The sequence below is a fragment of the Ictidomys tridecemlineatus genome, chromosome 16, assembly GCF_052094955.1.
Source record: "Ictidomys tridecemlineatus isolate mIctTri1 chromosome 16, mIctTri1.hap1, whole genome shotgun sequence".
Classification (NCBI taxonomy): domain Eukaryota; kingdom Metazoa; phylum Chordata; class Mammalia; order Rodentia; family Sciuridae; genus Ictidomys; species Ictidomys tridecemlineatus.
Genome location: NC_135492.1, coordinates 3,713,811 through 3,741,745, shown reverse-complemented (window position 1 = coordinate 3,741,745; position 27,935 = coordinate 3,713,811). Strand labels below are relative to the sequence as shown.

Sequence of the window (27,935 nt, the reverse complement as noted above, 5' to 3'; positions counted from 1 at the left end):
ATTCTTTGCCAACTGCAAAGAGGAAACCTGACCCCTCTAATTCCAGAAGATGCATAGGTGGCCTTTCTACTGGCTGCATGCCTGGCCCCACCTCCTTTCCTAGCACATAAATTGGCCTCACTGAATTACAGCTTGACACATTTTGCAAAAAAAGCCCACATAGCAGAAAAAAACAATTCAGAAGACAGAACTGCTGAATAAAAGTAGTGATGGACCTAATTCCCAATTCTTCCATAGAGACCTGGGTCCTCCTGGCTATCTGTCTGGTGCTCCTATATCTGTGAGTAGCTGTCCAGCCTCCCCTCCTCTGTAACCCTGGTGGTGGGGACCTAATCATGTTTCTCTTTTCTTTGTCTATTTGAAAAATCAAAAGAGATGATGGAATTGAAATTTCTATAAATCCTTAAAAAGTTCCTATTGAGCATGCCTGGCCCCATCTCCTTTTCCTAGCACTGAATTACAACTTGACACATTTTGGCAAAGAAAGCCCACAAAGTAAAAAAAAAAAAATCAGAAGACAGAACTGCTGAAGAAAAATGGTGAGTTTCTTTGGATAGAGCAATTGGTGTTGAGATTTGTTTTGGGGGGTTATCTAATTGGCTCTGTGTTTGCACCTAGAGGAATAAACCAGAATTCAGCATATACAGATAATTAATAACTATTATCACATGTAGTGGGAACCTCAGTCCCTTTGAAGCTTAGGGAATTCTGGGGACACCCAGTTTACTTAGATTTGGTCTCTTTATCTTCTTGGATTTCTGCCTATTGCAGAAGACATGCAAGAGGACTATCCCCTGTGCATGTGGTGACTTCTGCCCCCTCTTGCCCCCAGCACCATCTATACAACACACCAATTTCCCCACAGACTCCCTGGAAGGTTGACTGCACAATTCCCTCTTTTTCTCCTGACACTTCCTTCCATTGTAAAACTCAATTATTTCACCCTGAAATTCACAGAACTGTTTCCTTCTAAATGATAAGTGTCTAGAGCAGAGAATACCTGACAGAAATTTTAAGAAGTTTTATTCTTTCCTTTTGTATTATTTTTCCTCTCTCTGAGATGTTAGCCTCATAAAGAGACTTATTTCCCCTCAATATGAAATCTTCTAGCAGCCTGAACAACATCAAAAAGCCAATTTGGCTTTACTTTTTTCCTTTACACTCCAACATAAACGCATGAATTAATATCATTTAGTAGGGAAATTGCTTTTACTAATGGGATCCTGACATCATGAAACAGAGGGAAAGAGGTTATTTTGATTGTAGGTAGTAGAGACTCCACACAGGTCACATCTGACATTTGTCTCAATTTCACTCTTAAAAATAAGGAATCAAAATAGCATGAAAAATAAAAATATAGACCTGGCTTTTATTCTCTGAAAGAAAAGGTACTAAGTCAGGGGTATTGTGGCAACATGATCCTCTCTCTGTAGAACTTTTCTAGTGAATCAATGTAGTTTAATTTTGCTTTATGTAATGACAGGATTTGTACAGAGTATGTGAAAACTATACTGCCTTAAACATTCTCCTACAAAGAAGAAGCAAGTTCTTATTTAACTATCTGGAACACATTATGGGTTCTTATTTTATATTGCATATTGTCTTCTCTGTCACCATGACTGTAACTGAAATTTGGAAGGTCACCTTCCATGTAGCTAAAAGGAATTGCTGGGCATGTTGAGCTATTTAAACATGCCAGACTTTTCTCTTCTGTTCTACTACGGGACAATCTTTGCAAAACTGGTTGTTTCATGATTGAAGTAGCTGCCAGGAATCTCTCGTTCACCATTTTTCCTTTCATCTATTATCAATTCTGATGGGGTGAAGATTTTAGGATCCAGAACCCTCAGGCACAGGGCTGTGAACATGACACATCTGTGTTGCAGGTTGGCCAGCCCAAGGAAGCACCAGCCTTTGTGGGTTTTAATACAAGGAGAGTTGATGCATAGAGGCAATAAACAAAACTATTTTGTGATTGATTGCCTTGGTAACATGAAAACATGCCTGCCTCTGTGCTGCCATCTGAGCATCAGCAGTTGGAAGATCGCACTCAATGAGAGGAGGAATGGCCTAAAGATGATTCCTCAGTCATTTATTTCTCACAGAACCATAAGAGTATAAGGGAACTCAGCCTTCCTTCTTGCTCAAGTCACTTAGATTGTCTGAAAATGGACTTGGGTGACACTCAACATGGCTCACATTGGTATGACACAAATGGAAGTCCCAGTTTTCTTAATGTCACATTTGTCATTCAACAGAAATAAGAATACTATGACTGCTTCCAAATATCCATGTGAAGTCAAATTTAAAGAAGGGCTGAATGCTGAACCAGAGACATGGCATAGAAAGAAGGAAAAGTATGAAAGGTTTATTTCCAAATTGCAAGAAACAATGTTACCATAGGTTCTCAATGGACACTCTGTGCTTGAATGGATTTGGTTACCCAAAATCTCATAATGAAAGTCATGTCAAAGCATTGGCCCTTTTTTTGCTAGGAATCTCTACATTAAGGAAAGGTTACCATACCAAATACACATAGCAACTGCAATGCCCTTGCAGAATGCCAGCCTGAACTTCTCAGGCACATTCAAGCCTGGGAATGTTTATTAAGAACAAACCCAATTATTGGGGCCATGAAGACTCAAGTTCTTTTACCTAATCATTGTGTCTCTTGTGGCAGGAAGTTATCTCTAAGTGGTGTTGAAAAACAGAATGTGTCAGTTGGAGTTTTTGTTGTTATGTATCACCTACATGTTACCTATCTCACTGTCCAGTTTCTGAGTCAGAGACTGGTCACGCCCTTATCTATAGAATGACAATGAGGATGACCTGGCTTTCTATTTCACTTTATAGATATGGAACCTATTCTCATGGGCTATTTAGGAAGCTGGGAATACCTGGGCCAACACCTCTGCCTTTATTTGGAACTCTTCTGTACTACCGCAAGGTGAGTGTGCTTGAGCTCCCTCTATTTTTTCACCTGAGTACAAATGCCAGTTTAGTGTCATCAGTAAAAATGTCCATCTTCAGGAGAAAGTTAGTAGTTTTTATCCTTTGAGAAACCATGTTCAGGTTCTTCCTGGAGCATGGCCAGGTTTTCCCTGGAGCTCTGATGTCAACTCTTCAAGAGCCTCAGTGGAACAGCTCGGATCTCTGGTACATCTGCATTTGATCTTCATGATGTTGTTCAGACTTTGAATTCGTCATAAAAAACATGTTTAACTTGCTGGGTGCACATTTCCAGGACGATTATATTGTGCTTAGTATTTGAGCAAAAAGTCTGTTAAAGCGAGCATGGTAAACACCTTCAAACACTCCTATTCTTCGCAAGATCTCATGAGTTCCTTTGTAAATAAAAAATCGTCATGAGTGTCTTTGAAACTACAGTTTCTGAAGTACCCCAAGCATTCATAAGTCAATAATTTGCACATACTTAATTTTTGAATGTGCAAATACCCTGTGGTTATTTCCATGGCTTCACCCAAGTTTTACTTCCTGTGACATATTTGGAGGATTTACCAGATGAAACAACAGCATTCTGCATTTCTTCTTATCATTCAAAGATAGCACCCTAGCAGTGAGTCTTAGCAACGAATAAGTATGAATGGGATAAGGTAGCCCTTGTCTATGGATTTCACATAATTAAACACAAGATGTGTATTGGTTTTTAACAAAGGCAGTATCACATATAAAATGAGCAGTAATCACATGATTTAAAAAAATTAAAATTTAAGTTAACTGAATGGAATGTAACATGTTTCACAAGAAATGTGAATTTTCATCAAGCCTTTGTCATTAACCCATTTAGATATCTGACTCAGGGCCTGACTACTGACAGAAGTTCATGAGGTCAAAACCAGAGGCCAGAAAAAATAGGCTACACTCTGCTCAGATTATCTCTTCCTGACACTGAGGCTTATTTATCATACTCTAATTCTATAATTCTGAGCAGAATTATAGATCCCCCTGAGAATTATAGACCCCCTGACCCCCTGAGAATTCCATTCTGCTATTCCTGCTGAAAAGGCATTATTTCCTATTCATGCTTTCCAGATCAACAGTATACTAGACAGGCTGTAAGATCCACATAATTGGGGGTCTCCCTGTGCATCATAAAAACATCATCCCTGAAACATAGCAATAGGAAGATTTCTTTTTAAGTGTTAGAAGAAAAAACTTAGAGCAAGTACTGTTACCGCTGTTGACCGGTGACGAGTCCTTGCTTCCCCAATGTTGAAGAATAACACCAAAGAAGCACACCGAGGCAAGGTCAGAGTAGAAATTAGAAGTTTATTAAAGGACAGCAGAAAAGACTTCTCTGGGAGGAAGAAGGGAACCCAAGAGGTGGAATCTGTGGAAGTGCGGTTGTTTCCCCTTTTTATAGTTTTGGTGATGGAATGTAGGTTGGAAGGCCGGAGGGATGGGACACAGGTAAGCCTAATTATCACCTTTTGGGATGGGATTATAACTTCTAAGGGATGGGCTATTTCTAAATCTGTTGGGGGCTATTCATTAATACTTCTTCCAGGTGGACTTCGGCCTAGGGCCTTTTTGGGGACTTCATTAACATTCCATGAGTTGTCCTTGTTTTTCCCTGAGTAATTCCCAGCATGGCCTCTATCTTAGATTTCACTGGATATTAGAGCCAATTCACCTAACTACACTAACTACCTAACTTTAAATCTTGCTTCAGTACTTAATTTGTTGACTCCCATGGGTAGGAGTGGAATCTCTCCATCTTTTCCACTTTGAGCTGGAAAAGCGGAAGGTGACTCCATTTTGACAATCCTTACTTATTCTTTCTCACTCCACAACATGCATGAGAATCACTGTTATGATTGTGGTATCCCTCAGAAGCTCCTGTGTGAGGCAATGTAAGAAAGTTCAAAAATAAAGTGATTAAATTTTGAAAGCCTTAATCTACTCTGCACTATTTCCTCAGAAAGAATTAACTGGGAGCAACTATAAGCAGGTAGTGGGTTGCTGGAAGAGGTGGGTAACTGGGGGCCTGGATTCAGGGCATACATTTTGTCCCTGGTTAGTAGAGTTTCTGTCTGCTTCCTGATGCCACGTCCTGAGCTGCTTTATTCCTTCACACTCTTCTGCCATGTTATCCTGCCTCACCACAGACCACAGCAACAGAGGAAGTGATGTATGAACTGATACCTCTGAAAATGTGAGCCCAGTAAATCTTAGTTTTCCACATAATTCTTGTCAGGGTCACAGTAGTGAAATATCCAGCTAAACTACTCACATCAACATGGTCAACTTAGAGGTGACTGATGCTTGAACTTCCTCATTTCCCCAGTATTCTAGGGAGATTCATGAGAGAAATGAAAAAAGATCTGAGGAAAAATGAGTGAAGTGGCCTTGAGAATGTCCCTGGGAAACTCACTCACTTTCTCTCAGCTTTGATTTTTTCACATCCAGGTGGAGGGAATGATTCAAAGTTGGCAGGATTTCAAAACAGTCCATGCACATGAGAAAATAATACAGAAAACTAGACTTGCTTCATATTCATACTCAAGGACAACTAGTGAAACTGTGGCACACACTTGTAGTCCCAACCACTCTGGAGGCTGAGGCAGGAAAATCACAAATTCAAGGTCATTATAGGAAACATGGCAATACCTTGTCTAAAAAAAAAAAAAAGAGAGAATAATTTATTCAATATGTACAATACTTCAAGAAAATTCAAGATGGACTCTAAATTCCCTTTTCTAATATGCCGCAGTCTGGCTGGGCACAAATTAACCAAGCTTCCACAAAGCCTTGTAGGTTCAAACAGCAACTCTTTATTCCCGAACTCTCACCGGCACTCTACACACACTTCCCAGGAACACACTCCCTCCACAGGGCTCCACGCAGCCAACTCTCTCTGAACCCCAAGAGAACTCAACGGGAACTCCAAAGTAGCGAGTGCCAGAGGCAGCGGGATCCACCCTAATTCCAGAGCCACCCTAATCACAGAGCAGGGTCATCTTTTAACCATTCCCTCTAGCAAAATGCCAGGCATCATTCCTACTAAACTGTGGCTCTCAACACTAATATCCCATTTATTTTCTCTTCTTTGCCAGTGATGGACCATATTCCAGTCTGATTTCAAGGGATTCTAATTATTGGTTCCTGAATTAGAAGCAGGGTTCAATATTTTCAAAATAACAATATAAATTCTCTTGTTTCTCCACCCAGGGTTTTTGGCAGTATGATGTCCAATGTCATGAAAAGTATGGGAAAATGTGGGGGTGAGTATTTTGGAAACGTCTTTTGGGTAGACTTGTTGGATGAGGCACTCCAGGGCAAGAGAACAATGCCAGCCCAGAGCCATTACTGGGAACTAATTACATAAAGCTTTTAGAGGCTCCTCCTCCTGCCAAGAGTCCCATATTTCACCAGATGTCAAGGTTCATGGCCAAGAATGTCATATTTTTGACTTTTCTCAGTCTCTGATGACCCAAAAATTCTTGGCCTCACCTTCTCTCCAGTGCCCAGCCTCTACCCTCTTTTCCAATTTTTCATTAGAAGCCTTTAATACCACATAGGAGGCATTAAGTCAGACCTTCCTAAAATGTTCATCATGCATGGCTTAATCTCCTTTCAAGATTGCCACATTGAACAAAAGTGACCTTTATATAAATTTTGGGGTTATTATGTACTTTTCAAAAAAAGGCTGAGAGAGAGGTTAACAGATTGGAAAATGATTTGACCTCTGCTTTCTTTTATTTTAACTTTCTCTGCAAGTGTGAAGTCTTGGGGATTTCATTTGTTTTTCCCTGACAATTAGGAGTTTTCACTAGAAGTATACACAGGGATTTCTCTGCCTACCTCATTCTACTGACTTTGAAGAATGGATGGCCAGTACATTTTAAACCATTGTGTTTCCATGGGCTTATGTACTTCATAATCTGCTAGGGTAAAATCAGCTAATTTCAGTAGCCATTTTCTTTATAATGCTTGATGAAAGCAGCTCCAGAGGTATTATTGTACTTCTTGTGTTCTATAAGCAAGTGGAAGAAGGCTTTGCCTCTTCCTCCCTCTTTATCTTCTCTCATCAAGTCCTCAAAACAGCAGAGCTGGCCACATCATCCTACCTAACTGGCATGGCTCATAAAGGCCATGTTGTTGATTGGAAAGAGCACACAGAACTGAGTCCCCACTGATACAACTTTAGCCATCTCTTGTATCTTAAGCACTTGTAAGAACTTAATAATTTACTTGTCTATTTTTCTCTAATTTAATATACTTTCAAATCAGAAGAAACAATTAAAGCATAAAAAGAGAACCTTCAGAAGTGGATAAAATCTTTGCCTCCTGCATTTCATTTATGGTGTTAATATTCACACTATACAAACAACCCAATAAGCTAAACACCAAAAAATCAAATAACCCAATCAATAAATGGGCAAAAGAACTGAGCAGACCCTTCTCAAAAGAATAAATACAAGTGATTAATGAATATATGAAAAACGTTTCACATATCTAGCAATTAGAGAAGTGCTGAATAAAACTGCACTGATTGTGAAATATTTTTAAATACAAAAATTATTGGAGAATGAGGTAGAAAATATGTACACACCATTTAGACATCTCCAACCAGGCTCTTCTTATAAAGAATTTTTTTCATCTTTAAATATCTCTTCCCTGCTTCATTTTATATGGTCAGAATCTTGTTGTGTGTCATCACCTAACTTGAACTTGTATCTAGTGTCACTGTGCATTCTACAGTCAGGCATATGGATTATGGAATATCAGTTTGGATTCCTGGGTGTTACTCTAACTGAAGAATATGGCTTAGTAGGTTTAATGAGCTCTTCTTTCCCAACACAGATTGTATGATGGTCAACAGCCTGTGTTAGTTATTACGGATCCAGAGATGATCAAAACAGTGCTGGTGAAAGAATGTTATTCTGTTTTTACAAATCGGCCGGTAAGTATTCATTTTTTTAAATTTCTTTTTTCTTTTTTTAATTGATTTTTTAAAAATAAATGACAGCAGAATGCATTACAATTCTTATCACACATATATAACACAATTTTTCATATCTATGGTTGTATATAAAGTATGTTGACACCAATTCATGTCTTCACACATGTACTTTGGATAATGATGTGTATCATACTCCATCATTTTTGCTAACCCCCGCCCCTTCCCTTTCCCTCCAACCCCTCTCATCTATCTAGAGTTCATCCATTCCTTGCATTCAACCCCTCCCTAACCCACTATGAATCAGCTTTCTTATATCAGAGAAAACATTCGGCATTTGTTTTTTCTGGGATTGGCTAACTTCACTTAGTATTATCTTCTCCAATGCCCTCCATTTACCTACAAACGGCATGATTGCATTCTATTTTAATGTGGAGTAAAATTTCATTGGGTATATATTCCCCCCTCCCTTTTTATCCATTCATCCACTGAAGAGCATCTAGATTGGTTCCATAGTTTTGCTATTGTGAGTTGTGCTGCTATAAAACACTGATGTGGCTGTGTCCCTGTAGTATGCTGATTTTAAGTCCTTTGGCTATAGACCAAGGGGAGGGATAGATGGGTCAAATAATGGTTCCATTTCAAGATTTCCAAGGAATCTCCATATTGGCTGCATCAATTTGCAATCCCACCAACAATGTATGAGTATGCCGTATTCTCCCCATGCTCACCAAAATTTATTGTTGTTTATTTTCATAATAATTGCCATTCTGACTGGAGTGACATGATAGTGGTTTTGATTTGCATTTCTATGATTGCTAGAGCTGATGAATAGTTTTTAATATACTTGTTCATTGAGTGTATATTATTTTCTGTGAAGTGTATGTTTAGGTCATTTTAAAAAATACAAATATTTATTGATTAAATTTGTGTCTTGGAGTAATCACAGCTTCATAGAAATTAGCTCCAAAACTGTTCAGGGAAGTTTCATATAACTTTTCTTATGTTTTTCCCAATTGAAATGCTTTGAATAGCATATTATTTATCTCTGAATGTAGTCTATTCCTCTTACTAGAGTAACCAGAAATTCACACTAATACAATCCACAGAACTTATTTAGATTTTACCAGTTTTATGTGCCCGTGTACATGTGTGCCTATGTACATTTGGGCAAAATTGCTGCTGTGGATAAATCCATGTAATCATCAGCTTTCTTGGGATATAGTGATCCCCAAGGCTCCCTCTTGCTAGTCTTTTCAAGTCCTGATGGGTCACTTGTCTTTTCCTCTTAACAGGGTCTCCATAAGAGCAAGTATTGTCTTTTATGGGGGACGCTAATACATGAAAAGCTTTGCCTCTAACTTCTGTGTTGTTCTTGTTTCTCTCCTAAAAGTTATAGACTTTACAATTTACATAAAAACCTATGATCTATGTCATGCTCATGGTAAAACACGGTGAGGGTTCATTTGTTGTTGTTGTCTTGTTGTTGGCCTGTGGCTCTCCAGTTGTTTCAGTACCATCTTTAGAAAGACTGTCCTCCCTCTGATCATTCTGTTTTCACCATTGTCAAGCATCCATTTGAGCTGAGAGGGTATGTCTATTTCTCACTCTGTTTTATTTTAGTTGTGCCTGTGTTCTTCTCTCCATTGTGTTTTTTCTTGCAATGAGTCTCATTACCATTTTAAGTACCTACCTTGGGAGATGGTGACTATGTTAATAAAGCAAAGGAAAAAATATATTATCATTTTGGGGCCAGGGTTGTGTGGCTCAGTGGTAGAGTGCTTGCCTAACAAGAGTAAAGTGCTGGGTTCAGTCCCCTCCACCAAATAAAAATAAATAAATAAATAAAATAAAGATATTGTGTTCATCTACAAATATATACATATATAAACCAAAAAGTTACCATCTTAACTTTTCTATGCATGCATTTGCCCCTTAGTTCAAAAAGATGTGACACCTCATCTGGGGGAGTCCCTAGTATTATTATCAGAACAGGGCAGACTAGTGGCCTCTCTCAGTGGGTTTTATTGTAATTAAATGGTCTTTGCCTCTGGCTTATTTGTTTTTCTGATGACTTCATAACCTCAGAATGCTGAGCTGACTTCTAAAACTCCTGTCTCCTGGTTTGTTAAGTTAGCATTAGAGACTATCATACTGTTTAACTCCTAATTTTCTTTTATGTTTGTTAACCTGCTAAGACTGACTCAGTTTGTCTATTTCACTCCCACTTTATTTATTTATTTATTTATTTATTTATTTATTTATTTAGTTAGTTAGTTAGTTATTCTTTGAGAGAGAGAAATTGAGATTTTTTAAATATTTAATTTTTTTTTAGTTTTCGGCAGACACAACATCTTTGTTTGTATGTGGTGCTGAGGATTGAACCTTGGCCGCACGCATTCCAGGCGAGTGCGCTACCGCTTGAGCCACATCTCCAGCTCTCCCACTTTATTTATGTTGGTCCTTTAATTTTTCATAAAAATTCAGAATAAGCTTGTCTGCAAAAACCCACTTGGTGAGATTTTGATAAGAATTCAATCAAATCTATTGATTGATTTGGATAAAATCTATATCTTTTCTGGGTTGAATCTTTTAATTCATGTTATGCTTCTCCATTTTTTGAGATTTTCTTTAATATCTTTGATCAACATTTTATAGTTTCCAGCATAGCATTCCTGTACTTGCATTTATTTCTGTTCCTAATGTGTTTCATTTTCTTTGGAGTGACAGTGAATAGTATTGTGTTTTTAATGTTTCTTTTTCACATTTACCTTGTTTTTATATAGAAATGTAACTTGTTTTTGCATGTTAATACTGTATCTTACAACCTTGGTGAACCTATTTATTAGTTCTAGAAGTTTTAAAATATTCTTTGAGATTTTCCACATTGATAATTTTGTCCCCTGAAGACATGGTCACTTCAGGTTCTTTCATTTCCAATTTACATGCCTTTTTAAAAACATTGCCCATTGCTCCAGTAAGGATTTACAGTATGGTAATATTGGATAAGAATGATAAAAGTAGAAAACTTTAAATTGTTACTGATCTTAGGAGAATAGATTCACCATTTCACCAGTAAATGTTATGTTAGCTGAAGGTCTTTGTTGTTGGTATTGGGTTTTTTAGTATATAGAGTCTCTTTCAGATTGAAGAAGTTTTTTTTTTCTTCCTAGTGTTTTGAGCTTTCATCATGAATGAGCACTGGATGTATACCTTTATAAACAAAACACAGTGTTGGAAGCTGAATGACAGTTTCGAGCAGGTTGGATTGACAGGCCAGTCTAAAGCTGGGAAACATAGTTATCTTTCCATTTCTTTCTGTCCCTCCATGTGTGTGTAGTGGGGGATGATTCAAAAAAAAGTGCTTCCATATAATTGCATTATTTTTGAAGAATTGAGAAGAAGTTCCTAATCTTTTAAATTATTAGCTACTATATTTAAGTGGCTATATCCTGGCATCCCTTGCAAGATATTCATGCTGTACATATATGGAAAAGTATAACTGGTCTGGGCAACCTAGTTTTCCAAGGTTATCTCAATGACTGTCATCAATCAGTTTTTTCCTGTGCTGCCTGTATAGGATGCCCTAGGTCATAATGCTCTCTGTCCCCTGGGAGAACAGTTTACCTACCATGAGGGGCCTTTGTATTTACACAGCAGCTGTAATATAAATACTGAACATGAATCTGGTGGCTGGGTACCCCCTCTACCCTCACAAGAGAAGAGGAATTTGGGATAAAAGTTTATGGAGCATCTAGCACAGTGCCTGCCCCCTAGTAGACACTCAGTAAAAAACTGATTAAAAAAACTGATGCCTGTTTAACAAGTTCTCTACAATGTGGAGACTTCCAAAACATACCTCATACAAAATGTCTTTTTCTTTGTGAACTTCAGGTAGTTTTGCCGTTGGGATTTTTGCAAAAAGCGCTCTTTGCAGCAAGGGATGAAGAGTGGAAGAGACTTCGAGTCTTGCTGTCGCCAGTGTTCTCCAGTGGGAAACTCAAGGAGGTAATAAACTAAGAGGACTTTAGTTAGAAACTTAAATAAGGATTTGGGGATGGGACATACATGAGAACATCATAGTTTTCCAAAGAATATTCCACTAAGTTTGAAATTCCTAATTAAAAAAAAACTAAAAGTAAATATCAGAAAGATCAATAGAGTAGAAGGAAGGGAACCGAGGCAAGGAAGAGAGGACAGAAAGAGGAATTATTGGGACTGAGTTAGGTCAAATTATTTTTCCATGCTTTTATAATTATTTCAAAAGGAAACATTGTTATGTATAAATAAAAAGAACTAATTAAAAATTTTAAATCATCTTTTGTCTTTATGTCCTAGAAGAGATATTGTTTGATTCATTATTAATATCTCATACTTTATAATCCTGGGAAAACCAGAGCCTCGGGGACTCGATTCTCCTCTAACTGTGGGTGGATTGTGTTTTGTGCTTAGATGCTCCCCATCATTAACAAATATGGAGATGCATTGGTGAAGTACCTGAGCCAGGAAGTGAAGAAAGGGGAGCCTGTCACTGTGAAAGAGTAAGTAGCAGGCAGCTCTGCGGTTCTGAGCTCTTTTAAGACCTTCCAGCAGCCTGCCAGGGAACTGAAATTACCACTGTTGAGCTACTCCCTTGACCAGACAAAAGTAAGTGTGTGGTGTCACAACCACAATGGGACACCCAAGGAGGAGAGGCTCCTAGGATGAGGCAGGTTGCTGGGACATCTGTGTACAAAAACAGAATTAGTTTATTTGCTTTATCGTCAATGTGGATATTATGTAAGTCAAAATACATGTTTTACAATGAAGAACATGATCACTAAGAAGTTGAGGGTAGAGTTTAGGGAATGTTGGATTGGGGGAAGTCTCTGGTACCTATTAAGCAGGGATAGAATATATAACACAGGGCTAGGGTTGTAGCTCAGTGGCAGAACACTTGCCTAGCATGTGTAAGGCACTGAGTTTGATCCTCAGCACCACATAAAAATAAACTGATACAATAAAGGCATGCTATCCTCTACAACTAAAAAAGTTATTTAAAAATTTTTTTAAAAAAAGATACAATGCAAAGATATGGAACAAAAAATCTCTTTATGGTTGCACTGAGAATATCAGCAAAGTACAAAATATGAAATATTCTCACCACTTCTTCCTCCAGTCTCAACAGAAGTAAGGTCCTGAAAGGATATGGATTACAACTACCATATCATTTGTTGTATAAAATGGGTTATTTTGACCCATGAACAACCACTGATACTGTCTTGGGAAATCTGAGAGAATATGTTCCCCAAGTTGTGAGCTCATCCAAGTACATTTCGAGAAAAATTTCAATGGTTTAACTGAGGATATTCTTTCTCATTTCCTTTTTCGAGATTCTGCCCTCGGGGCCACTTTGGGTCCTGGAGTGCAGGACCTCTCAGGAGCTGTAGTAGTGGGTGCAGAGAAGGGGGGACAATGTTTCTGCCTCTCAGAACAGGGTGTTGCTTTTATGTGATGTGCTAGAGAGGAATCAGCTCTGGGCACAGACTGTGCTTAGGCAGGACCTAGGTCAAGGTCAACTATCTTGGATCCCCTACCAGGAGTCAATTATAACACCTTGGTCTTGCTGAAGATCCATACTTAATCATCTTTTATCATCTGCACTCCACTCACTGAGGTAATTTATCTGATTATGAGTGTCTGTCTCTCTGCCTCTGAACTCCTTGAGCTCACTACCTTAGTGTTCCTAACTCCCCTGGCACAGGGGCAGCTGCCTCATGGCATTTGATAGGAGCATGGACTAGTCATTTGATCAACAGATATTTCTGACAGTGTGTGAATGTGCTCATATCACTTCTTCCAGCATGTGTAGTAGGAGAGTAAAGCAGTGCAGATTAAAATTTTACATTTCTTTCTCTACTCAGAATTTTGGGGAGCTACAACATGGACGTGATCGTTAGCACATGTTTTGGAGTTAATGTCAATTCCCTCAACAATCCACAAGATCCATTTGTGAAAAAAGCCAAGAAGGCCCTTCGTTTAGATGTCTTCCATCCAGTTTTTCTTATAATTAGTATGTATATCACCGTTGCTTTTTTTCTTTTAAAACAAAAACTTCATTAAGATATTATTTACATACTATATGATTCCTTAAAATGTAAAGTTCAATAATTTTTAGGATGATAAATGATATGTGCAGCCCTCACCATTGTCAAAACTCAGAAAACTCATTATCTTTTAACTGTCAGCTTTCAAAATTATTTACCCTAAACCAACACTACTGAATTTTCTATTTCTTTAGCTTTGCATATGATGTAGACATTATAAAAATGGTGACATGAAATATGTGGTCTTTTGTGATGCAAAGTGATATCATTTAGCATTTTGTTTCCAAGTGAAATATATATCAGTACTTCATGTTTATGGCCAAATAATATTTCATTGTATAGATATACTACAAATTAGTTATCCTTTCATCAGTTGGTAGACATTTATGTTATTTCGACTTTTTGGCTATTATGAATGGTGCCATTATGAACATTAGTGTGAAACTTGTTTGTGAACTCTACTTTTCAATTTCATCTGAGTGTATACTCAGGAGTGAAATTGCTGCCTTACAAAGTACTTCTGTCAGTGTTTTCCATGATAGCTGTACCATTTAATATTCTTACCAAAAGTGTATGAGGGTTCCAATTACTTCACTTATTTTCTAACTCTTCCTATTTCTATCTCTTATTTTAGACATTGTAGTGGATGTGAGATGGCAACTTATGTGGTTTTGATTTGCATTTTCCTTTTGGTTACTGATAACAAGCAATGTTAATCACTTTTTTATTTGTTCTTTTTAGATATGCATGATATATTTATAAAAACTTAAAGTATACCTTATTCTAATTAGGATGCCAGGCTTGTGGAGGTACATGATGTGGAGATTCACTATGAGGTGTTCATCTATGTACATAGAAAAGATAATTCAGATTCATTATTTTGAAGAATGTCTATCCATATCTTTTGCCCACAATTACCTGAAGTATTTGTCTTTTTGTTTTGAGGCTTAAGAATTTTACTGGTGTGAGTCTGTACCATGTACAAGCAGAGAAAGGAAATCTTGTGCTCCATTTGTGTATAATGTGTCAAAATGCATTCTACTGTCATGTATAACTAATTGGCACAAATTAAAAATAAAAGGAAAAATAATTTCTAAATAATTTAATTGAAAAAATACTTCTTCATGTATTGCTTACACAGTTTCTTATCAGATTATGATTTGTAACAAGTTTTTCCTATTCTATAGATATCTTTTTACTTTCTTGATAGTGTCCATTGAAGCACAAAGTTTTTAGTTTTTTGAAGTTTATTCCTATCATGGGAGGTATTTCATATTCCAACCATTAAAATGAATGAGCTGGATTTCAAAATCTTCAAATGTATTAATCTCAAAGCTGTAGTGTTCACAAAAGAAAAGCAATTGACAGTAGATGCATGCAATTTGATGCCATTTATATAAATGTTAGAAACTCAACAGGTCTTGGAAACTTAACATTTAAATGATATATGATTTATGTTATTTGCTTTTATTTTTTGTGCTTCAAGTATCAAATATAATAATTGATTGAAACCATATGGACTTACATACTTTTTATTGTTTACTACTAAAAATTGTAGTTTAACTCTGATATTAAGGTTGCCCAACCATTTTAATTTAAGTTTTACATTCAGAGCCAGGTGAGGACAACATGTTATTCTTTTGAATGTGGCTATGTAGTTGTTCCAGCACCATTTTTTGAAGAGTGTCTGCCACATTCAATGGCCAGGGCACCTTTCTCAAAATTCCATGGGCCATAGACATGTGGGTTAATTTCTGGACTCTAAATCCTGTTCCTTTCATCTATATGTTTACCCGTCTTCTAGGACCACATTTTATTTTTGCTTTGGAGTAGGTTTTGAAATCAAGAAATGTGAGTCCTACAACTTTAATCTCATTTTTCAACATCATTTTAGCTATTCTGTGTCCCTTTGAATTCTATGTGAATTTTAAATCAACTTGCCAATTCCTCAAAGAAGCCAGCTAAGATTCTGTTACAAAGTTTATTAGGATCTGCAAATCAATTTCAATACTATTGCCATTTGGACAATATTAAGTTTTCTCATCCACAAACGTGAGATGTTTTTCCTAGTCATGTAGATCCTCTTTCTTTTATTTCAACAATATTTTGTAGTTATTATTGTGCTTGTCTTGCACCTTTGTTAAATTGATTCCTATGTATTTTATTCTTTTTAATGCCATTGGATATAGAATTATTTTTAATTTTTTAGTTTTTCTTTTGGATTGCTTATCACAGTGTTGAGAAATGCAGTTTATTTTTGTGTATTGATCTTGTATCGTGAAATGCTGGTGAACTTGTTATTACTTACAGTTCTCCAAGAGAAGTGGTGAGAGAGAAATGCTTGTCATGTTCTTGATTTAGGGTGAAACTATTAAATTGTTAAGCTACAAGTTTTCATAGATATTCTTTATCAGGTTTACAAAATTTCATTCTAGTCCTAATTTGCTGAGGGTTCATTACAAAAGAATGATTTTGAGGATTATTTTTCTGGGGGGAAGGTTGGTTTTGATTTTTATCAAATGTTTTTTCTGCATCAATTGAAACAATCCTCTGTGTTGATTTTTTATTTCATGGATTTGGTGTATTACACAACTATATCCTGTGTTGTCTTTGCTTGGTGTGAGTATTAGGGTAATATTGGCCTTTTAGATTATATTCAGAAATGCTGTTTTAATTTTGGAAGTGTTTGTGAATAATTGGTATTAGTTCTTTATTTTGTAGAATCTACTATTAAAACAATCCAGATCTGGGCATGTATTTGTAAATAAATTTCTATTACTAATGCAATAATATTACATTTTACAAGTTTATTCAGGCTGTATATTTACTTCTCAATCAATTTCTGTAATTTGAGTCTTTTAGGATTTTCTGCACAAATATATGTGAACAATCAAATTGTTAGAATTCTTTCATAATTTTTCTCCAATGTTCGTAATAAATTCTCCTTTCATTTCTCTTGCTATTCTTTTCTTTTTTAATATTTATTTTATTTTTTCATTAACATGTATGAGTTATGCAAATAAATGGGGTTCCATGTGATGTCTCAATACATATACACAGCATACACAAATGAAATGGAGCCTTTCTTTATCCACATTCTGCCATAGTTCTTTCCAACCTTTAATAATCACTATTATACATTCAGGTCAAATATTTACATTACACATATGAAAAAGAACATGTGGTACTTGTACTGATGTGTCTAGTTTAGTTTGTAAGCTGAACGTCCTCTAATTCCATCCACCTTTAGCTACAAAATACAGGATTTCATTCTTCTTTATGGATGAATGTTCCATTGGGCATATATGTATGTGTGGGTATATATGTATGTATGTGTTTTTTATTATAATATATATTATAAATACATAAATACCTAGATTTAATGCACATCTCAGGTATTCAAAATAATATAGAAATAAATCTGGATGTACAGATATTCCAATCATTTAGATTAAAAATAGATTAATATAAAATATGTTTTATATATCTATAGAGTATTACATTTATAAATGATATATATTTTTATAATATAACAAATTTTAAAAAACTTAATGACTAAACCCCCAAGTAATGCAGTTTAAAAATAGAAAAATGCTCCAAATAGTTATTTCTCAAAAAAAAAATACAAATGACTTAAAAATACATGAAAAAACTATTCAATATCACTTGGTGTCAAGGAAATGCAAATCAAAATTACAATAAGACATCATCTCACCCTGGTTAGAATGACCATTATCAACAAAAGAAAGAATGAATGAAAAAATAACAAATGCTGGTTAGATGTGGAGAAAAAGTTCTCTTACATATTGTAGGTAGAAATGTACACCTTCTGAAAAAGAGTGTGAAGGACCCCAAAATAAATAAAAGTAAATATACCTTCTGATCTAGATGCACACTTCTAGTACATATTGAGAGGAAATATCATCATATGAAACTATTATCCCTTTGTATTTCTTGGTCAATCTGGCTAATGGTTAGGTGATTTTTATGATATTTTCAAAGGGGTAAGGTGATTTATAGACACCTTTTGTTTTTGTCAATTATAATTCTTTTCTATTTCATTTGTTTCAACTTGGGTTTTTATGATTTTTTTTTTCTTATGCTTGCCTTTTGTTAAATTTTCCCTTTTCACCATTTTATGATTTAACTTAGACTATTGACTTGAGAACTATCTTTTATAAAACCTATACATCTGTAGCTATATGTTTATGAGCGCTACTTTTGCTACTTCTCCTAAGTGTGACATAACATGTCTTCACCTTAATTCACCTAGAAACAACTTTTAGTTGCCTTTGGATACCATGTTTCATGCTTGTCAGTTGTATCTGGAAGTTTTATTGTTAATTTGCAACTTTTGTCTGAGTTTCCTGATTTTCCATCTGTTATTTATTTCTGGTTTTATTTCTTGACAGCTGAGGAACATAGGCCAAATTGTACCTATCCTGCCTACTTTTCTTTGAATGCATAATTAAACATAGCATAGACTATGAACTGGTTTACCCAGAAACCCTATTCCAATACACAAAAGGGTAAGGGGCAAGGAAATGTAATCTTCTTCCTTTTCTCAGTCCTGTGGCATTGATGGGGCCACTGATCCCCTGCTATGGTGGCTGCAACCTTATGTATGAAGTGCCCTTGCTCAGCCATGAACCAGACACCAGGTACAGGCCACAGAGGCAATGGCTTCTGGAGGAGAAAACTGATGATTTTTCTCTTCTTATTTTTTAGAAAATGATCAATGCTCCTGGGATGTTGCCTTTTCATCAAGGTTTCTCTTTATTTTTTCTTTCTAGTGATATTTCCATTCCTTAGACCAGTGTTTCAAGCATTAAGTGTCTACGAGTTTTCAAAAAGTGTTCTGGATTTTTTTAAAAATGCTGTAATGAGGATGAAACAAAAACGCCTAGAAAATAAAGAAAAGGTAAAACCTGGTGGTGGTGACATGACAATGTTCGCTTTCTGATCATTTATTTGCTATGTACATCTGAATTGTGCATATACAAATGTACATGTAATTTTGTAAATTGTGCTGGGGATTGAATCCAAGGCCTCATATATGCTAGGCAAATACTGAATCACTGGGCTTCATGCCCCAGTCCCTCTCTGTGCATTTTTTAAAGTTGATGGAATACTTTAAGATTTGCACTGGAGAATTTTTACATTTTGGTTAGAATAAAAATCAAATTTAAAATGATTGATAATGAGTAAGATTGACAATGTTTGATACAATAATAGACATGATGTTATGTCTTGAAAGAAATATCATTCAAATAAAAACCTTATCATTTCCCTTTCATTCAGTAAACTGTCAAAATAAAAATCCTATTTCAAAATGATTTTACTGTTAAAAAGTATTCCCCAAATCTTAGACTGGTGAACAATCATTACAATTCCAAGCTCTTTACATCTTAGTTGGCACATTCTTCAAAGGAAGGTCCTATTGGGCACCTGGTGAAGTATGTGTGTGTAGAATCTGAGTCTTTTCCCGTCCACAATCAGGCTGTGCTCTTCATGACCATCAACGTGATATGCTAACCAGCTTTGCTTTCTGCTTTGCCTGGAGATCAGCACAAAAATGTCTCCAGGTCAGGGAGGCAGGACAGCCATACCCAAGTGTGACTGAAGATTGAATCATGTACCTAATGGATGGAGAATTTGATGATACACAAACAAAAGCTACTAATCATCTTTGAAACTACCAAGTGTATTCAGTGTGGCCATTGAATAAGAATGAAGGCAAACTAAAAAAATTTAAGTCCAGGACCACATTCTGGGCAAGCCGGTGTGACAGGAAAAGAAAACAAACCCAGAATTAGGGAGAGCAAAGACCACAGATATTGGACACCATAGCTGGATTTCTCTCAGGAAAATATCCTGTTTTCCATGATTTATACATGCATGTTTTGTTCACTTGTGGTTTGTGCAACCCTAGCCAGACTTCTGGACTTAAAAGAGCCATATTCTAAGAAGGGAGGTGAAATGCTACATTCCAGATTTACTTCCTACTTTATGACTGATTTTGTCATTTCCATTTCCATTTCTGCTTCCAGCACCGCATTGATTTTCTCCAGTTAATGATTGATTCCCAGAATTCCCAAGACAAGGAGCCCTACCAAGGTAACCAAGAATGTTTCATGGTGAATTGCAGGGAAATTCAAATAAGCAAGTTATCCTGAAAATATACATGTTTTCTAGAGAAAATAGATTTCAACCAAAATGCAGGAAGATACACATTTGGACATTGCAAATGGTGCCCACAAGTACTGTCTAGAATCATACAGGTGTAACAAGGCTCAAAAATTGAAGGGAAACTAGGAGAAAGCATTTCAGTCATGAAGTTAGTCTGTTTTCTTATTACCATCAACATCAGAACAAATGCTGATTCGCAGTCTCATTCATATGCACTGAATCAGAACCTCTGCCTGGATATTTGCATTTGCACATCCGATCAGGAGGTTCACTGTCCCAGTAGTGGTGAGGGTCAATGGCAGTACTGGGTGAAAATGTGTTCACTAGCTTAATCTGATATTAAGATTAACTTTTCCCCATGTAATTCATAAGAATGTTGTAAGGGAAACCTCTTAAACTGCGTAAACATCCTATTCCTCAGCATACTTTCACCAACTAGTTTTATCATACATGGATGATTTTTGATATAAAGCATTTGAATTATGATCTTTACAAACTGCTGTCTTTATCATTCTATCACCCACCGTACATTTATGAGTTGGTATTAGATTGTAAGAGAGTTCCATTTTTATTTATATCAGTATGATGTTATATACTTTGAATTTATTCTCTTGCTATCATTTTTTATTTTGATGGTCAAATTCTCTTGGGCTTAAGTCTTTTAATGACTTCTCCCTTCTCCTTCTGTTCCTTCTCCCTCCCCTCTTCCTCATCTTATATTTTGATTGTTAAAATTGACTATATTTTATAGCAGTTTTAGTTTCATAACAAAACTGAGAAGAAGGCGTAGAGATTGCCCTTATCCATTTTTTTCTCTAAATTAATATGTTTCCCCCATTACAAACATCCCTCACCAAAATGATATATTTGCCATAATCAATGAACCATCACAGATAAGTCACCTTACCCCTAAGTTCATAGGTTAACATAAGAGTTCTGGACACATTAACATAAGGGTTCTGGCACTGGACACGTGGCTATGGAGCTTTTGGCATGTAGGTAATGTTACTGAAGAAGTGTACTTTCTATTGTTATTTAGATTTAATTCATTTAAATTTAAATTTAGATAGACACATATGGTTAGTGGCTACCAGATTGTACTGAACAGTTGTAACTTAAGTTTACAATCCAATTTCATCTCAGAATCATTGGGTTTATACCAGTAGTGGGGAAAACTCAATTTGAGTTTTTCCACAATAGCATCATAGAAACCTTCTGTAAGCTAGAATTCCATGTAGATGTTTCTCACACTTATTTTGCATTTTTTTTTGTTATGAATTACATGGTTGGAAAGTATACCATGTTTCTTTCAGGTATTCGAGTATCAACAAATTATAATCATTTCTCTAATCAATGAGATGAATACTTGAATGTGACTTTTCAGGAGAAAAGTCAAGAGAAACAACACCTTTTATCACAAAGGCCATTTGATGATTATGAAGTTCAGCAAATAGAGGGGATGTGTACTAGGAAAGATGACATTCAGCCCAAGATTGATAAGCAATGTTAATTCCACTCACTGAACACCATCGTCCTATGGCTTCTGCCTAATACCCTGTATCAACACATTCTTTCTTGTGTGATTTTAATACCACTCATTAGACTCTGGTTAATCACTACTCTTCAGAGATTTTTTTTCTCTGTATAGATTCTGCACACCCTGAGATCATCCAATTTTAAGACTGGTGCCCTAGGTCTTCTATTACCTGATGATTCTTAGGCTAATTTGTGAACAGAGTTGACCACATCTCATGAAAGTTCAGATTTAAATTTGGTAGCTCTAGAGCAAAGCTTGAAACTCTGTGTTTCTAATAAGCTCCTTAAAGCTGTCCATGCTGCTGGTCCATGGACCACAGTTTGTGCAGAAAAATTTCTCTGTGGCTTAGTATATTTCTGTCAATCATGGCCTTTATTTTTCCTGCAAAGATACCAGTATTGCAAATGCTTTCAAGGTTCTTCAACCTACATTCTAGTTAGAGTAAGTTTATTTTTTTCCCAGGGGAAGAGTGCTACCCACTATTTATAGCTAAACAACTTTCATGATATGCAAGGCACAGTTGAAAAATACTGTTTGTTTGACATCCATACTGTCCCTTGAAATCACCCAGTTGTGTTCGTGGTGGGGTGGTGGCAGAATGAGAAATATTATGAATTGCTCTTCCAGTTTTTCCTCATTGGATTTTGGATCATCATTCTGATTTATCTTCATGTAAACTGTAAAGTGTGCATGAACCTGCTTAGACCAAATTGTCTTTTCTCGCCTTTTAGGTCTATCTGATCTGGAGATTGCAGCCCAATCTATTATCTTTATCTTGGCTGGCTATGAAACCACTAGCACCACTCTTTCATTTATTATGTATCTACTGGCCACCCACCCTGATGTCCAGAAGAAGCTTCAGCAGGAAATTGATGAGACTTTTCCCAATAAGGTGACTGAATGGCACCTGGATGGGAGAAGAAAGTTAAAATCTCTGGGCATCTCAGTTTGCCATTGGGCAGTTCTAAAATCATGATGGTTATTAAATGCTTTGTAAATGCTATGGTATTTTACCAATATGAGTTATTTGAGGAGCTCTGAAAACATCAGTGTACTGTGTCAACAGAGTTTTAAGTCATTTCCAAATCTTAATTTACAAAAATTTCTTTCTTCCAGGCACCTGTTACATATGATGTACTATTTGAGATGAAGTATCTGGACATGGTGGTGAATGAAACTCTCAGATTATATCCAATTGCCAAGAGAACTTTGAGAGTCTGTAAAAAAGATGTTGAACTCAATGGGGTGCACATTCCCAAAGGAACTAACGTGGCTATACCAATATATAGTCTTCATCAAAACCCCACGTACTGGCCAGAACCTGAAAAGTTCTACCCTGAAAGGTACAAGGCTCCTGAGAAAAAAATCCACCCTTAAGAGGCTGTTTCACACATGTTCTGAGGACTTTTAGTGCAGATGGCATACATATGATTTTAAAATTTTCTTGTTTTAAGAAGATTTTAAGAAGTCTTTTACAAAGTGGTAATTGTTTTTGAAAACAAACATTAGAAAAAATAAATGACTATAGCCATTTAAGGCCCTAGAAAATCAAGATAAGCCCTATCTATTATTAATGTGATTAATTCAGTATGGATATTTTTATATAAATGTGTAGTTTTAAAGGACTGAAATGCTATCACATTTCATTTGATGTTAAACTGTTTTTTATTTTATTTAACAGTAATCTATAAACCTTTCTGCCACTTGACCAGTCTCTTATTTTAGGTGCTTATCTTTTTTAATCGTTTTAGGATTTTTGTCCTGTTTACTATAGCTCCTTGAATTTTCTACCAGCTTTAGGAAGCCCTTCTATCTTCCACTTGATTAAACATTGCTTTCTGGTTCCTCCAGCACAATTGTTAAATACAAGTTAAGGCCTGAGAACCACCCCCCACCCAGATAGTTTAAGCAGCCTCACTGAAGATAAAGAGAGCTCAGATCCTCAGAGTTTTGTCTCTGGAGTGTTCTGGGCCAGCTTCTCATACTCTCCACAGTTGATGACTCTTTCAAAGCCAAGTAACCTGCTCCCAAGACACCTGAGATATTCATCCTTAAATATGTCTTGACCTTGGTCTTCTGAAAATTTGGATCCAACCTCACAGTTTGCACTCTGGAAAGAGTTACTGTTTTCCTGTTGTTGTACTGAGGAGCAAAATAGAGAAAGTTTTCAGGGTAGTGTCTAGGGGGTCCAGTGGCATGGGATCAAGACTTCTCTTGGCCCCTAATGTTGCAGTTCTTGATTAGAGTGACCTTGTCTTGTTGGTTATGAGTTCCTCAATGCCAGTTTCCTCCAATTTCAGCACTTCCAACTTTTGAACTTCACAGATACAAAATCAGAGATTACACATCTCTTTGATTCACTGAGGCATGATAAGATACTACGTGCTTAAGGTGAATCAGGGACTAGACCAGGATGAGGAAAATTACAAATATGTGTGGTATGGAGGACTCTTGACATACACACAAGCATAATCTACAGACAGCAGTTTGGAAAACACTTTCAATGCTTCCGCATCTGCTCATCATCTGCTCAAACAATTATCAACCAACCTCATCAGACCCTCCACACACCACACACCCTCCAAGAGATTCCATGTTACTTTGAATCACAATCACCTGTAAATTTGCCAAAATGTTCTCAAATATATAAGAATACATTTAAAAACAATCACAATGTCATTATCACTTTCTCCAAATCAACACTTTATCCTTAAAGTAATAAAAAAAAACTAGGGCTCAATTTGAATACAAACTGGGTTCAACATTCCAGATATTATTTCTAAACTTATGAGACAGACTCAGAAGACAATGATAATATTCTAGGGGGAGAGAGGCAGAAACAGAAGGAGAAGGAGAAAATAGATGAATGAGGAGGAGGTAGAGGAAGAGAGGAATTGGGAAAAAGAAGGGAGAGAGGAAGGAAGGGAGACAATAAGATCCAGAAAAAAAGGAGTATAGAGAAGAGAGGTAATCATGGTGGGAGAATTTTCTCTTCCTTCATCAATAAAAATATGAAATGCAGGAGTGGAAGTTATGGTAGGAACACACTTTGCTTCATTTATATGCTCATTTTCTAATTTTTTTCAGAGTGTGTATGGATCACAATCCTGAATCTAATTTTAGTATTTAAAGACATATTTTCTTTTAAATAGCATTCATCACATCTTAACAAGACAGAGAGCTCCTCTAGTGTAAGGAGAATGAAAAAGTTCTGTAGGTTTCAATTCTTATAAGCAAAGTCACAGAAGGATTTCAGTGACCATTCCACAAAAGAATCCTGTGTTTTGCTTCTTATGAATGTTTAGGAGACAACCCCAATTATGTAGGTTTCATAGATTTATGTCTCAATAACTTGTTTTCATCTACTATTGTGAAATTAGGTTCAGTAAGAAGAACAAGGAGAACATCAATCCTTACATATACATGCCCTTTGGAAATTGACCCAGAAACTGCATTGGCATGAGGTTTGCTCTCATGAGCATGAAACTTGCTCTCATCAGATTACTGCAGAACTTCTTCTTCCATCCTTGCAAGGAAACACAGGTCAGGACACTTTATGAAAAAGTAAGGTCTTGTGGGTAGTTACATTTAGTTGAGGAACCTATTTAAAGAAAACTATCTGCTCACTCAAAGACTCTCTTTTGAGACACTTGTGCAATGTTAGGCTTCTTCAGTTTTAGAGCTCTATATCTGTGGCTTTATAAAAAACAAGAGATTAAAGATCAGGTAGCTAAGGAATCCCAGACACAAGAGGCTGAAAGTATTTTTTTACTTGTTTGTATAGCTTTATTGTCTGAAATGTACTTTTTCCGATTCTTTCTGTTGTTCGAGTTTCATTTACTACATCTAAATATACTTGCTTAATGTTTGCAGATTCCTCTGAAATTAAGCAAGAAATCATTTCTTCAACCAGAAAAACCCATTGTTCTAAAGGTTGTGTCAAGAGATGAGCCTAGAAAGTAGAGTCTAAATCTCCCTGAAAATCTCTGCTCTGTTCTTCAAAGAAGATGATTCTCAGAAGAAAAGACATATTGATTTTCTCTATAAATAAAAATTGGTCTTGAAAATAGATTTATGGGTGGATGATGCTCTTGAGTTACTAGGAGGCTGGACCTTTGCTGGGCTTGTTCATTGTCTGTGCAAAGAATTATGTATTGTTTGATGGAAAGGAGGTGACCATCTGTGTGACAGATATGAAAACTCAGCCTCTCTGGTTTTGGAGGAATTCTATCCACCCACCTCTGCACCCTCACCTCTTCATATCTGCCCTTATAAATTCTTAAACACTGATTCAGTAACTCAAAATATCTGAGTAGAAATATTTTATCACCAACTTTTTCTTTCAAAACACGCTTTATTTCACAGGTTTCTAATATTAATCAACACATTCTAATTTTATACTCCCTAAATAGTCTTTGTTGTCATGATTTACATATGTATTTTCAATAAAAATAATGATAGAAAAGGTCTTTATATATTTATCTTAATATTTTTAGAGTATCACTTAACTTCATATGTCTACTTTAAATGGGATTGGTAAAGGTTTTTTCATAATACTCTGAAGGATTTAGACACATACACAATGCTACTTGAATTCCTGCAACTCAGTTAAAATAGTGAAGGTATACATAAGCCACTTTATTCTTTGGATAGTCAAATTACATCATGAATCTGGATTCTTGAAAATTCTTAGAGGTTTACCCATAATAACACTCTATACTTGGGCCAAATACAGGTGTAGTCATTGGGTGATAATACCTCTCCTCAACACTCTCCTCAGAGCCTTAGCTACATCCTTACTCCAGAGAGTATAAATCAGAGGATTCAGTGTGGGAGTAATGATGCTATAGAACACAGAACCCACTTTGTCTTGCAGTGGAGTGCGCTGGGACCTGGGCCTCATGTACGAGAAGATGCAGGCACCAAACCAGAGAAAGACCACAATGAAGTGGGAGCTACAAGTGGCAAAAGCATTTCTTTTACTCCCAGCTGAACGCATCTCAGTGACACTGTGCAGGATGAAGCCATAGGATGTAGAAACCAGAATGATGGGGAGGAGGAGAGGCAAGATGCTACAGATATACACTGTGGTCTCATAGACGGTGACATCACCACATACCAACTTCACAACAGCTGGATACTCACAGGAGAAGTGGTACATTTTCCGAGATCCACAGAAGGGAAAGTGCATCCAGATGACTGTGTGAATTAGGGAGTTCAGAGATGCCCCCAACCATGAGGTGAGGGCCATCATCAGTGCCACCTTTCTGCTCATGAGCACAGTGTAACGCAGAGGATGACAGATGGCAACATACCTGTCATAGAACATGAGAGCTAGCAGAAGACACTCAGCACCACCCAGAGACAAATAGAGGAAGTGCTGGGTGGCACATCCCAGGAAGAAGATGGACTTGCTGCCAGACAGGTAGTTGGTAGCCATCTTGGGGATGGTTGTGCAGATGTGCATCAGGTCTATGAAGGAGAGCTGGCTGAGCAGGAAGTACATGGGGGTGTGAAGCCCACGATCCACATAGATGAGGAGGATGGTGAGAGTGTTGCCACTCAGTGCAACAAAGTAGACCACCATGGTCCAGGCAGAAAAGGAAAAGGTGCGTTGGGGAGTCATGGAAGAGCCCTTCAAGGATAAAGTCTGCCAGAGACGTCTGATTCCACAGCCACATGGTCCCTTCAAAGTCCTTGGGGAAACAGGGAGTGGAGACAAAGTGTGATGCCAGAAATATGGGATCCTGTGTACAGGGTGATAAGCTCTCTTGATCCAAAAAAAAATATTTGTGAAGAGTTTTTTCTCTATTTGTAAGTATCCAGAAACTGAAATTATTAAAATTCATTTTTCTTCAAAGCAAGACAAACCTAAAATATGTCATCACGATCATGGTCATTTGAAATTCCAAGACTCTATTAAGGGCCAGAATTTATGACTCTTTTTACTAAATATAGGCCTATGTGTGTGTAATCATGTGTATGATTTGTGTGAGTGTGTGTCTGTGTTTTTATGGTTGTTGGATTATGTTTCCTGTTTTACCAGGCAGGTTCTAATAAGAGAAGCTGAACCACTAAGATGTTGTTAGTTATGCATGTAATTGTTAATGGTTGTGTTACAGAACTTTGGCCTTATTTCTTTGTGGAAGCTGGTTAAGGAGTTGGTATACTGCTGTCATGTTTAAGTCTGATGTGGAAA

The 27,935-nt window shown here is 36.6% G+C and overlaps 1 protein-coding gene and 1 pseudogene across 2 annotated transcripts; one reads left to right on the top strand and one right to left on the bottom strand.

Annotated features, from left to right (window-relative positions):
* The first annotated feature begins 120 nt into the window (after positions 1–120).
* LOC144371447 (cytochrome P450 3A9-like) lies at positions 121–25,807 on the top strand. 2 transcript variants are annotated; one of them, XR_013431445.1, is made up of 13 exons: positions 121–280; positions 2,854–2,947; positions 6,193–6,245; positions 7,828–7,927; positions 11,819–11,932; positions 12,377–12,465; positions 13,828–13,976; positions 18,804–18,931; positions 20,061–20,127; positions 22,468–22,628; positions 22,853–23,079; positions 25,117–25,279; positions 25,610–25,807. XR_013431445.1 is itself a non-coding variant. In XM_078033763.1 (12 exons), the coding sequence occupies exons 1-12, from the start codon at positions 210–212 to the stop codon at positions 25,617–25,619; spliced, it is 1,263 nt and encodes a 420-aa protein (XP_077889889.1). In that variant the 5' UTR covers positions 121–209; the 3' UTR covers positions 25,620–25,807. The 2 variants fall into 2 exon arrangements, 1 of the variants encoding a protein (XP_077889889.1); XM_078033763.1 differs by lacking the exon at positions 25,117–25,279.
* A 250-nt stretch (positions 25,808–26,057) lies between these two features.
* On the bottom strand, positions 26,058–27,600 carry LOC144371448 (olfactory receptor 2AE1-like; annotated as a pseudogene).
* Between the last annotated feature and the right edge of the window lie 335 nt (positions 27,601–27,935).

Bases quoted from the DNA above. Each gene is read 5' to 3' on its own strand.
- LOC144371447 (XM_078033763.1), top strand. From the start codon at position 210: ATGGACCTAATTCCCAATTCTTCCATAGAGACCTGGGTCCTCCTGGCT. The intron at 281-2,853 runs GTGAGTAGCTGT...TTCACTTTATAG, and splicing joins TGTCTGGTGCTCCTATATCT to ATATGGAACCTATTCTCATG. The intron at 7,928-11,818 runs GTAAGTATTCAT...TGTGAACTTCAG, and splicing joins CTGTTTTTACAAATCGGCCG to GTAGTTTTGCCGTTGGGATT.